Here is a 13,811-nt window from a genome sequence, read left to right on the forward strand (position 1 = left end):
CTCGCGTGATGCTTCCTATTATTATTCCCTCCGTTATCATTCCCTCCTTTATTTTATGCGTATTTTAGCAGAAACTTCCATTAGAATTTCGGAAAAATATTTGAAAACCTCTTTTATTGTTATTTTTAATTTTTCATTAAATTTTATTTTCAAATGTTCAACTGGTAAACCATAAGCAACCTCCCCAAGGCCCAATGAGATGAGGATGATATGTATAATATATAAATGAGGCATAGTCTTGTACAAATTCAGGCTGACCATTCCCGAGACATGTGGTTAATTGAACCCTAACTATCAAAGTACACAGGTATCCACTTGTGACGCTTCCGGTCGTCATCCCCCCCCCCCCCGTTCCTAGCTCCGATGGGCTTTAACGGGAACAACGGTATCTACTGTATAATTTTCATATCCGTATATAAGCTTACTTTTGTTAGGATTTGGACTTCAGAACCACGGACTTCGTAAATCAACTGGTCGTAAAATACAGGGCGTTTCATAATGTTCTTCGGAGTTTCGAAAATTCATTAACAAAAAAAAAATTTTTTCACTCATAAGAATAAAACAAGTACTGTACGAAAGAGTACTTCAAATAGTTTCTTCTACATATACTAGGCAATTGGTCAACCGATTGCTCGCTAGGCGTTGACGAGAGATAAAATGGCTGCAACGGGAAGCGAGAAGTCGTTTTGTGTGTTAGAATTTCGCTTGTCAAAGTCAGTAATTTCTGTGCAACGTGCGTTTCGGTTGAAATTTCATAAGGAGCCACCAAGTGACAATTCATTTCGTGCACGGTATAAACAATTCAGTGAAACCGGTTGCTTGTGCAAGCGAAAATCAACTGGTCGTCCGTCAACCTCAGAAGTCGATGTCGAAAGTGTGCGTGCAAGTTTCATTCTCAGCCCGTCAAAATCGACTGCGGCTGCAGGCAGAGAATTAGGAATTCCGAAAACAACAATGTGGAGAGTTCTCCGTAAACGTTTATTGTGCAAACCGTACCGTCTTCAATTAATTCAGCGTCTTTCTGATGGAGATAAAACACGTAGGCTCGATTTTTATTTGCAATTACAGGAAAAGATGTTGTTAGATGAAGGTTTTGTAAACAAGATAATTTTCAGCGATGAAGCTACTTTACATATTAGCGGCAAAGTAAACCGTCATAACGTGCGAGTTTGGAAAACTGAAAACCCACACGCTTATGTGGAACACATTCGGGATTCTCCGAAAGTAAATTTTTTTTGTGCGATCTCTCGTGAGGCAGTGTATGGGCCGTTCTTTTTTATGGAAACGACAGTAACCGGCATGATATACCTCGATATGTTACAATTATGGCTTATGCCTCAGCTACTCAACGACTTCATTTTCCAGCAAGATGGTTGTCCTGCCCGTTTTCATAACGAGGTTCGACAGTACCTTAACACAACATTACCTCGGCGCTGAATAGGACGTGCGTCTGAAGAAGACCAACACATTATGCTGCGGCCACCAAGATCACCAGACTTCATGCCATGTGATTTCTTTCTCTGGGGTTTCGTGAAAGATAAGGCGTTTATCCCACCATTGCCGCACGATATCACTGAGCTAAAGGATCGCATAATCAATGCGATCAACTCTATCGAAAATGACATGTTAGAACGAGTTTGGCAAGACTTTCGTGTTGATGGGTGCCGTGTCACACCAGAAGACCACATATTGAACGTTTATAGATTTTAACAAAAACTGTTTGAGTCCCTGCATCACCTCGTGCAACTTTCATTTAGGTAATTGGAATACTTTTTTGTACTGAATTTTTGTAACTCCTAAGAACATTATGAAACGCCCTGTATATGAACAGATACATTTATTGTGTAAATCAAAAAGTGGGAATATCTTCCAGAATTGCTTGAAACGCAATTGCGGATCATCCGTTTTCACTTTTTTCGTCATAAGAATTCACATAAATAGTTTCCCAAAACTTCTCTTGCTATGCTTGATTAAACTTAAACTTAAATTAATTTGCTTAAATTTAATCTTAAACTTAAATTTAAATAGACAGGAATGAACATAAATTTGAGTTATAAATTTTTTAATACGATTTTTTATATTTGTAGCAATAAATGTAATATAAATCGCCGATCTCCGTGGCAGAGTTGTATCGTCTTGGCCTTTTATTCGGAGGTCCTGGGTTCGAAGTCCGGTCATGCTTGGAATTTCTCATACGTTACAAAATTCCATTTCTATTCCCATTCACAAGCTTCAAGCTTTGTCGCGAAATCATGAAGCCAAAAAAAAATCTTGTGGTAATGACATTTGATGAATTGGTAGAAGGATAACGGAGGTCGACCATTTCATTATCGTCTTTTCTTTTCTTTTTCCTGTTTAGCCTCCGGGAATTACCGTTCAGGTATTACTTCACAGGATGAATGAGGATTATATGTATCAATGTAAATGAATTGTAGTCGTGTACAGTCTCAAGTTCGACCGTTTCTGACATGTGTGGTTAATTGAAACCTAACTACCGGTATCCACGATCTACTATTCAAATCCGTATAAAAATAACCGACTTTACTAGGACTTGAACGTTGGAACTCTCAACTTCCAAATCAGCTGATTTGGGAAGACGCGTTCACCATTAGACCAACTCGTTGGGTTAATTCTTTATCGTCTTTTTTTCCTGTTTAGCCTCCAGTAACTACCGTTCAGATAATACTTTAGAGGATGATATGTATGAGTGTAAATGAAGTGCAGTCTTGTACATTCTCAATTCGACTATTCCTGAGATGTGTAGTTAATTGAAACCCAACCACCAAAGAACACCGGTATCCACGATCTAATATTCAAATCCGTGTAAAAATAACTGGCTTTACTAGGACTTGAACGCTGGAACTCTAGATTTCCGAATCAGCTGATTTGGGAAATTCTTTATTGTCTATCTTTAGTAAACGTTACTGTGTATCAACCTGCTGTTGCTATATGAATTAAATAAAATAATTGAAACAAAATCCTTCTTTGAAATCAATTTGATGAAAATCAGTTAAAATTAGTGGTTGTTGGAGTTACTGAAGTAGTAGTTGTGGAGTTAAAAAAAACAAACAGCTGATATAGATGTGTTGTCACTCAAAATGTTTTTTTTTTAATTTAAAACTTTTTATAAATATTTTCAATAATTGTATTTTAATATATACAAATAAATATTAAGGAAGCTAAACTAGAGTTTTTATAAAACTATTACGCTTGAGCATTTACGTTTATTTATTATTCGCACCATAAAAATAAATATAGTACCAAAAAGGATACATGTATATTTTAAAACTCCTTTTATTATATTGTTGGATTAAATCCAGGTAGCAGTGGTCGGTTGTAGTGAAAAAGAAGAAGACGACGACAATAATAATGATGATGATGATGATGATGATGGTAGGTTAAGGAGTATTATGTTTTGATGACAATGATAGAATAAAATACTCTACGCACATATTGCGGACATAGGCATCATCACCATTGCCACGCAACTCCTTTCTTTGTACAATGAATACAATACCCTGTTCTGTTATCTTTATCTCTTTTCTTTACAAACGGTCATTCTACTCTTCTTGTTCAAAGTGACCACTTTAATAAAGAAGCGACTATCATTTTTTTTTTTATTATTGTTCTTTTTATTATTATCGATTTCTTTTTTAAATTATTGTATGTATATTTTTTTTTATTCTACAAAATTTGTTATGTGTTATAATTAATCTTTAGTTTTTTCAAGACGATTTATTGGATAGTACAGTCTTTTTTTTTTAATGTGGTAGCCTATTTGGTTGATTTTCAGTTAATTATACGTTGTACTGCCCTAGTTTACTTTTAGATGTATATATTCAATATAAATTGGATTTTATGTCATTGATTTTTTTATTTCAAGGACCTTTTGTGAACTTTTTATAAGTTTAAAAGATTTATATATATATAGGATGTTTATAAAGAACTCCTCGGTTTCAAGTATTATTTAAATAGCATTATAATTAAAGTAATACTTATATTCTAAAAAGGTAAATTCTGAAGTTTTTTTTTTTGTGTTTAATACACTTCGTTGTCCTGTACACGTCCAGACGGTCTGCCTTGCATTCCCACACCTTTCAGGACACCCAATATTCGTTTATATATTTACAATATATATTTATAGAACACTTATGGTCCAGTCAATAGACTGGACCATAAAAATTGGATTTCTTAATTGCAGTAACAAGCTCTCATTGAGAGATTTTCAATGATATATCATAAGCGGTTCTTATTTTCATTGGTTCCAGAGTTGTAGCCAAATGGAATTTTTATTAATGAAATATATTTTGATCTAACAAGGGGATCTTTCATCGGTTCGAATCCGACTTCATAAATATATATATATATATATTAACTTTTGTTTTTAATTTAAATATGTGGATTTATTAATAGTTATTAACTTCTCATTATAAAGAAATTTTTACCATGAATAATAATCCAGTTTTTTTTTTTGTCTTCAGTCATTTGACTGGTTTGATGCAGCTCTCCAAGATTCCCTATCTAGTGCTAGTCGTTTCATTTCAGTATAACCTCTACATCCTACATCCCTAACAATTTGTTTTACATATTCCAAACGTGGCCTACCTACACAATTTTTTCCTTCTACCTGTCCTTCCAATATTAAAGCGACTATTCCAGGATGCCTTAGTATGTGGCCTATAAGTCTGTCTCTTCTTTTAACTATATTTTTCCAAATGCTTCTTTCTTCATCTATTTGTCGTAATACGTCTTCATTTGTCACTTTATCCACCCATCTGATTTTTAACATTCTCCTATAGCACCACATTTCAAAAGCTTCTAATCTTTTTTTCTCAGATACTCCGATCGTCCAAGTTTCACTTCCATATAAAGCGACACTCCAAACATATACTTTCAAAAATCTTTTCCTGGCATTTAAATTAATTTTTGATGTAAACAAATTATATTTCTTACTGAAGGCTCGTTTAGCTTGTACTATTCGTCATTTTATATCGCTCCTGCTTCGTCCATCTTTAGTAATTCTACTTCCCAAATAACAAAATTCTTCTACCTCCATAATCTTTTCTCCTCCTATTTTCACATTCAGTGGTCCATCTTTGTTATTTCTACTACATTTCATTACTTTTGTTTTCTTCTTGTTTATTTTCATGCGATAGTTCTTGCGTAGGACTTCATCTATGCCGTTCATTGTTTCTCCTAAATCCTTTTTACTCTCGGCTAGAATTACTATATCATCAGCAAATCGTAGCATCTTTATCTTTTCACATTGTACTGTTACTCCGAATCTAAATTGTTCTTTAACATCATTAACTGCTAGTTCCATGTAAAGATTAAGAAGTAACGGAGATAGGGAACATCCTTGTCGGACTTCCTTTCTTATTACGGCTTCTTTCTTATGTTCTTCAATTGTTACTGTTACTGTTTGGTTCCTGTACATGTTAGCAATTGTTCTTCTATCTCTGTATTTGAACCCTAAATTTTTTAAAATGCTGAACATTTTATTCCAGTCTACGTTATCAAATGCCTTTTCTAGGTCTATAAACGCCAAGTATGTTGGTTTGTTTTTCTTTAATCTTACTTCTACTATTAATCTGAGGCCTAAAATTGCTTCCCTTGTCCCTATACTTTTCCTGAAACCAAATTGGTCTTCTCCTAACAGTTCCTCCACTCTCCTCTCAATTCTTCTGTATAGAATTCTAGTTAAGATTTTTGATGCATGACTAGTTAAACTAATTGTTCTGTATTCTTCACATTTATCTGCCCCTGCTTTCTTTGGTATCATTACTATAACACTTTTTTTGAAGTCTGACGGAAATTCCCCTTTTTCATAAATATTACACACCAGTTTGTATAATCTATCAATCGCTTCTTCACCTGCACTGCGCAGTAATTCTACAGGTATTCCGTCTGTTCCAGAAACCTTTCTACCATTTAATAATTCAGTAACAAAAAAAAAATCAGAATGTTTTAATGAAATAAAATTTTATGTACTTTTCATTTTAAAAAAGTGTGTTAATGCAATTTAATTAGCGTACAAGGAAATTATGTGATGTCCACATCAGATTTTTTTCTATCTTTTTAAAATGGTTCGTCACAGTCCTACCATTTTCATTTAAAAAATTTAATGGTTCCTCTCCGGGGGAACCTCATGGAATCTTAGAGTGCTAAATAGAAATAGATCTATTCGAGATAGGAGCATTTGCTAAACTTTATTTATCTATTTTTAATGATTGAAATCTTATTTTTAAATTCCCATCTACAGTTCCCATCCGTCGGCCTCCGTGGCGCGAGTCGTAGCGTGTCGGCCTTTCATCTGGAGGTCCCGGGTTCGAATCCCGGTCAGGAATAACATTTTCACACACGCTACAAATCATTCATCTCATCGCTTGAACAATGCCTAACGGTAGATCCTGGAGGTTAAAAAAAAATGTCCCATCTACATAAACATAGTAAAATTGACATTTTTTTCTAAAATGATAACTTAAAATATCAGCTGGCTTGAATTTCATTTATATACTTGCATATTTATACTTAAGTTGATTTATTTCTTAAATTCCATAAAAATATATATAATTTTTTTAAATTTTATTTGCGATTTAACTTTTTAATATAGATTTATTACAGAATATGCAATTCGTGTTGCCTATATTTGCTGTTGAACGAATAAATTTTAATCCTTATAATATGAAATGATAGGGATAAATATTTTCATTAAAAAAATAATATAAGTGTTATATTTTCACGAATTATTCAAATTATTGTATTTGTTTTTTTGTTTTTGTTTCATTCGATCACGAATCAATAAAATTGTAATAATTTTTATGTTTTATTACGTCATTCATTTAAAGTAATACAATATGTTATTATTATTCCACGTTTTATGTCGTGAACTTTATTTCATTTATTTTCCAAGTTGCTGATTATTATTTGTTTATAAAATTTATGTAAATTATTTCATTTCATAATCGGATGTTTGTGTGCGTATCTTTCTATTCTTCTGTGTACATTGCTGCCCCGTTTTACTTAAGTTTATTGCATATAATGTATCTCATAAATACATTTTTACAATCCCATTAGATTCTTTTAAAAATTAAAGTGTGTCATAATTTTTTACAATTTTTAAAAACATATTACGTCTTTTTTAATATTTTGATAAATTTTATATATATATATATATATAACCTTACGGTAAAACCCCGAATACCGGTAAATCTTAAGTTTTACCGGTAAATTGTAACATTTACCGAGTTACATGGTAAAAGTCCGAAAAAATCTTGAAAACACATTTAATTCGGACTTTTACCAAATCGTTTTGATCATTATTGACAATTACCATATTCTGTTGGTAAAAGTTGACAATTCTGCAACGAAATTACTTCTAAATAGGAAAGAGCATGTATTTAAAAATGCTCTTCTCAGTTTCGGGATTTCAGTTCAAAAATTGCATTAATTTTCTTTTTTTTGTCTTCAGTCATTTGACTGGTTTGATGCAGCTCTCCAAGATTCCCTATCTAGTGCTAGTCGTTTCATTTCAGTATACCCTCTACATCCTACATCCCTAACAATTTGTTTTACATATTCCAAACGTGGCCTGCCTACACAATTTTTTCCTTCTACCTGTCCTTCCAATATTAAAGCGACTATTCCAGGATGCCTTAGTATGTGGCCTATAAGTCTGTCTCTTCTTTTAACTATATTTTTCCAAATGCTTCTTTCTTCATCTATTTGTCGCAATACGTCTCATTTGTCACTTTATCCACCCATCTGATTTTTAATACTCTCCTGTAGCACCACATTTCAAAAGCTTCTAATCTTTTCTTCTCAGATACTCCGATCGTCCAAGTTTCACTTCCATATAAAGCGGCACTCCAAACATATACTTTCAAAAATCTTTTCCTGACATTTAAATTAATTTTTGATGTAAACAAATTATATTTCTTACTGAAGGCTCGTTTAGCTTGTGCTATTCGGCATTTTATATCGCTCCTGCTTCGTCCATCTTTAGTAATTCTACTTCCCAGATAACAAAATTCTTCTACCTCCATAATCTTTTCTCCTCCTATTTTCACATTCAGCGGTCCTTTGTTATTTCTACTACATTTCATTACTTTTGTTTTCTTCTTGTTTATTTTCATGCGATAGTTGTTGCGTAGGACTTCATCTATCCCGTTCATTGTTTCATCTAAATCCTTTTTACTTTCGGCTAGAATTACTATATCATCAGCAAATCGTAGCATCCTTATCTTTTCAGCTTGTACTGTTACTCCAAATCTATCTCTGTATTTGAACCCTAACTTTTTTTAAATGCTGAACATTTTATTCCAGTCTACGTTATCGAATGCCTTTTCTAGGTCTATAAACGGCAATTATATAGGTTTGTTTTTTTTTTAATCTTCCTTCTACTATTAATCTGAGGCCTAAAATTGCTTCCCTTGTCCCTATACTTTTCCTGAAACCAAATTGATCTTCTCTTAACACTTCTTCCACTCTCCTCTCAATACTTGTGTATAGAATTCTAGTTAAGATTTTTGATGCATGACTAGTTAAACTAATTGTTCTGTATTCTTCACATTTATCTGCCCCTGCTTTCTTTGGTATCATGACTAACACTTTTTTTGAAGTCTGACGGAAATTCCCCTTTTTCATAAATATTATACACCAGTTTGTATAATCTATCAATCGCTTCCTCACCTGCACTCCGCAGTAATTCTACAGGTATTCTGTCTATTCCAGGAGCCTTTCTGCCATTTAAATCTTTTAATGCTCCTTTAATTCAGATCTCAGTATCTGAATTTAAGATACTGAGATCTTAAATTTAATATAAATTGCATTAAAATGGATCATTTTCAAACTTGAGAATAATCAATTAATAGTTAACCCTTAAATACACAACCCGGGGTCTAACATTCGGATTGTTTTTAGCCTAATTTATTGTCAATTTTTGCTGCGTGAAAAAGTTTTGAATCCCAGCTGAACGTTTTTCATTAAATACAGTCATTTTGTTCGTTCAAACCGTTCTAAAACTTAAGGAAAGATATAAAAAATATAACTAAAAATTCTGTTTTTTAAAATATAGCCTTCCAGTTTTTTGTTCGTCTTTCCTTTTACAAAATACCATGATTAAAAAAACATACTGCTAAGAAAATGTGATTGAATTTTATCTAATATTATTAAGAATAACTTTTATACAAAAAAGTTAATCGATTATTCTTAATGGTAATTGTATTCTACAGGCTTTATCCTTTGAAAAGGATTTACTCTTTCAAAATCATTATTTCATATTTATTCTTCACTTATCTCACGAGTTATTATCTAGTACTTGAAATGGCCATTATTTTTAGTTTAACAGTTTATAATTTGTAGTTTGAGTACAGTATAGTATAGTACAGTAGTACAGTAGTACAGTAGTATAGTACAGTACAGTATAGTTTGTAGTTTGTAGCGTACAGAGTTTGTAGTTTGTAGTCTCGAAAGAATTCATTTAATTATAAGAACGAATATATTGCTATTTACCATTGTAGAAGTTTGCTGAAAATTATTCATTCCTGAATATTAGTGTATATATGAATTAATTACTTGTAAAGTTTTTGAAATGTCTTAGTGTTATATAGCAAAATAAAGTTTTTTGTAATCTTTTGAAAAAAACCTGTTTCATTTTTCACCCGCAGTGCACTGAAATTCCAAAATTGGGAAGAGCATTTTTAAATTCATACTTTTGTGTGATTTCATTACAGAATTGTCAACTTTAACCAACAGTCTATGGTAAATTTCAATAATGACCAAAACTATTTGGTAAAAGTCATAAAAAATGTGGTTTTCAAGATTTTTTCGGACTTTTACCAAGCGACTTGGTAAATGTTAGAAATTTACCGGTAACACAAAAGATTTACCGGTATTCGGGGGTTTACCGTAACATATATATATATTTGCGAGCAAGCGCGCACACATTATACAAAAGAGAGGAGAGAGACTCTCATGAGAGACGGGAAGAAAAATTCTCAGGACATATTCTAGAAGTGAAAGTAACGGAAAACCTTTATTATAAATATGACTCCAAGAAACACTTTGTTTTGGAGTTATAGGTTCTAAAAAATCTCGCCCTGATTTTTACTCCAAGGGTAAAATGAAGCCATATTAAAATTCTTGGAATTTAAATTTTGATCTGAAAAATATAATAAAACTGTACCTGAGCTATATTTCTTATAATTTTTAAGAAAATTATTAGAGTTAAAAAAGGGTCTTGTTGCAAAATAGATTTTTTTTTAAGTATAACTTTCTAAGAACAAATGTCAATTTTCAGGACGTAGCCGAAGTATTAATTTGTGATCTTTAAAACTATATTTACGTTGTTGTTATATGGAGGGTAATGTTGAAAATTTTATTCAAAATTTCTTCTACCCTTCTGAGAAAGATTTTTTCTGTTGAATTTTTTATAAATTATTTTTTTTCATTATCTGTATTTTTTTTAATAAAATAAAATAATTCGGCATTCGATTTACTCCGTAAATCATCGCATTAACAAAATAATCTATATATATAAAAATGAATGTTTGTTTGTCTGTATGTCTCTTATGCCTTCCTAAACCGTTCATCCGATAGCGATGAAACTTTGGGGAATGGTTGGAAGCATGCCAGGGAAGGTTTTTGAATTAGTTTGGACCCGCTAGGTGGCGCTGAGGTCGTGATATTTAGAAAAATTATATTTATGTTCCGATTTGGCTCATATTTATAATATATATTAATTACGTGAAAAAAAATTTTGCAAAAAATTTACCCGCTAGGTGGCATTGGGGGTCGAGATATTTCATAAAATTGTATTTATGGTCAGATTTGGCTCATATTCAGAAAATGTATTAGTTACGTGAAAAGAGATATTTTTACAAAAAAATAGTATCGCTAGGTGGCACTGAGGTTGACATATTTAGAAAATTTTTATTTTTTGGACCGATTTGACATATTCAGAATATGTATATATATGATACATAAAAATAAATGTTTTTACAAAAAATAGTTTTTGTAAAAACATTTATTTTCATAGATGATACATTTATGATACAACATTTATTTATGTAGCTGATATAGATCAGCTAGGGGAGCGCTGGTTATTCACGAAACAAACAAATACACAAACAGACTTTCTTCTTCTTCTTCTTCTTCTTCTTCTTCTTCTCCTCCTCCTCCTCCTCCTCGTCCTTCTTCTTCTTCTTCTTCTCCTCCTCCTTCTTCTTCTCCTCCTCCTCCTCCTACTCCTCCTCCTTCTTCTTCTTCTTTTTTCTTTTCTTTTTCTTCTTCTTTTTCTTCTTTTTCTTTTTTCTTTTTCTTTTTCTATTTCTTCTTCTTCTTCTTCTTCTCTTTCTCTATCTATCTATCTATCTATCTATATATATATAAATGCAGTGTTGATATATATCTCCTCTATAGACTAAAATACTACTGGACCGATTTACGCGCAAGGAAAAACGGAATAAAATAAAAAATAAAATATTGGAATAGGGGAAAATGGGAAAAAGAGAAAACTGTAAAATTGGAAAGAAGTAGATAGCGGCAAACGAAAAGGGAAATGGAAAAGTGAAAAAGGGATAAAGTGAAAGGTTAAATTTTGTGAAGTTCGTAGTGTTAATGTTTTGAATGTTTTTGTTTTATCAAACTTTCAATTGTGTTAATTTAATCTCTCTCTCTCTAAATATAGCAAATCTAGCAATAACGTAGCATTGTCGGGTCTGCTAGTCAATTTATAATAACAACAACGATAAAAAATTGAGGTTTCTTACACGCACGCGAACTTTACCCCCAATTTATTTTTCATGAAACGTCGAGAAATGCAAAAAACCCATTCCTCATATTTTTACTTTCCTTCTTGGAGCATAGCACTAGAGTTATAATGCCAGGAAACTAAAATTTAATTACATTATGTTTGTTTAATTTACAAAAAAATAATATATTAATAAATTTGTTTTGATTTATTTACAGAGGAAGAAAACTATGGAAGAATTTGTTCGAAGAAATAGTAAAGTATGGTGGGGTAATTTTAACGAGAATAATAATACTAACGATAAAAATGATGATGATGACGATACTGAAGAAGAGGAAGATACAAATAATTGGCATTTAAATGTTAAAAACTGCAACGACGATGATGATAATCATAACGGTAATGAAAGCGATAGGGGTTCATTAAGCAGCCCAGAAAGTCATAGAAGTCAAGATTCTGGTTTTTCTGATTCAGAAACAAATTCACCTACAACTAATAGAGTGCCTATTAATACTTCTTTAAATAAATCACCAAAAAATAAAGTAAATGATAATAGTAAAATCGATCAAAATTTATTAGAGAAGTGTGAAATAATAAACGTTGATGAAACTGTAGAAGAAGTTTTAATAGATAATAATAAAACTATGGATATAAAAACATTAAAAAAAGTTACAACATCTTATCCATTAAAAGATATAAAAAATACAATTTTACAAAATGGTAGTTCAACAAATAGTAATAAACAAAGAAATTTTTTAACAACAAAAAATAAAAATTATGATGAATTACGTCAAGATAATAATGACAATGATTTTGAAGATGACTTAACGTTTTTTGAAGAAAAAAATGAAAATAAAATAAAATTTAATCATGTTGTTAAAGAATTAAAAATAACATTACAGGAAAATTTAAATTATAATAAAAAAAATAAAACATTACCTAATACTGTTAATAAAAAAAATAAATATCCAAGTAGAAATACTTCATTACCTTATTTTAATGATGATATCTTTCATGATGAGGATGATGATGATGGTGATGTAACAAAAGAAGAACTATCATCTATCGATCAAAAAGATTTTTTAAGTTTACCAATAAATTGTAATAATAATAATGAATTGATAAAGAATGAGATAAGTATAGAAAATAATTATAGTTTAGAAAATTCAAATACTGATTTAACGAATTGTGATAATAATTTAAATACAAACGGTACAAAACCAAAATTTAAATTAAACACAAATTCTAATAAAAAAATTAACGATTTAAATAGAAGTTTAGAAAGAACGAGATTACGTTCTTCACAAATAAATGAAACTACAATACATAGATTATTTTTAAGAAACGATCCTAATAGAAGTTTAGAACAAACAAGAATTTTACGATCGCAACGTGAAAATGATTACGAATTATTTGCTTATAATAAAAGAAGAAAAAATATAAAAGAAAATTATAAAGAAATCGATTATTATGAAGTAGATGAAGATGAAGAAGAAACGGGTGAAAAAGAAGATGTAAGTTCCTTTGATTCTAGTTTTTGTCGTACTGAAGAAACTGCTAAATTTGTTGGTGATATTATTTCTAATAATAGTCATGGTGATAATAATAATAAAAATAATTTTAATTGTAATGATAATAATTCAAGTACGTGGTCGATACCCGGACCGCCCGAGTATTGTTCTACACCAAAGAGTTGTTCATCTAATAATACCAAAAAATTACCTACCGGAGAAGATTTAACAAAAAATAAACTAACACCGCAAAAATTAAATTTCAATGAACCTAATGAAAATAGTTATTATGAAAATAAAAACCAAAGGTAAGATAATTTTTATTTCATTTTATTAATATTATTAAGTTTTAATTATTGTTGACATTTTAGTCGGAGTGGTTAGTGTAAATGCTGTTCACCTGTAAGGCGTTCAAATCCCAATTAGGTTTGGTATTTTTTTACATAAAAATTTATCTATCTGGTTAACTAACCGGTTTAACCTATTGTAAAAAAAAAATATTTTTTTGAAATTTTACTGAAATCTTAATTAAATGCATCAATTACATT

The 13,811-nt window shown here is 31.0% G+C and overlaps 1 protein-coding gene across 2 annotated transcripts in view; it reads left to right on the plus strand.

The window, feature by feature from the left end:
• insc (spindle orientation adaptor protein inscuteable) overlaps positions 1 to 13,811 on the plus strand; it is a 253,116-nt gene that overhangs the window by 185,475 nt on the left and 53,830 nt on the right. For both annotated transcript variants that reach the window (XM_075378868.1, XM_075378869.1), the window contains one exon: positions 11,971 to 13,571. In XM_075378868.1, the coding sequence (XP_075234983.1) occupies positions 11,983 to 13,571 (1,589 nt within the window). In that variant the 5' untranslated portion in view covers positions 11,971 to 11,982. The remainder of the gene's footprint in view (positions 1 to 11,970; positions 13,572 to 13,811) is intronic.

This window comes from Lycorma delicatula, chromosome 11 (genome assembly GCF_047948215.1).
Source record: "Lycorma delicatula isolate Av1 chromosome 11, ASM4794821v1, whole genome shotgun sequence".
In the NCBI taxonomy this organism is placed as follows: domain Eukaryota; kingdom Metazoa; phylum Arthropoda; class Insecta; order Hemiptera; family Fulgoridae; genus Lycorma; species Lycorma delicatula.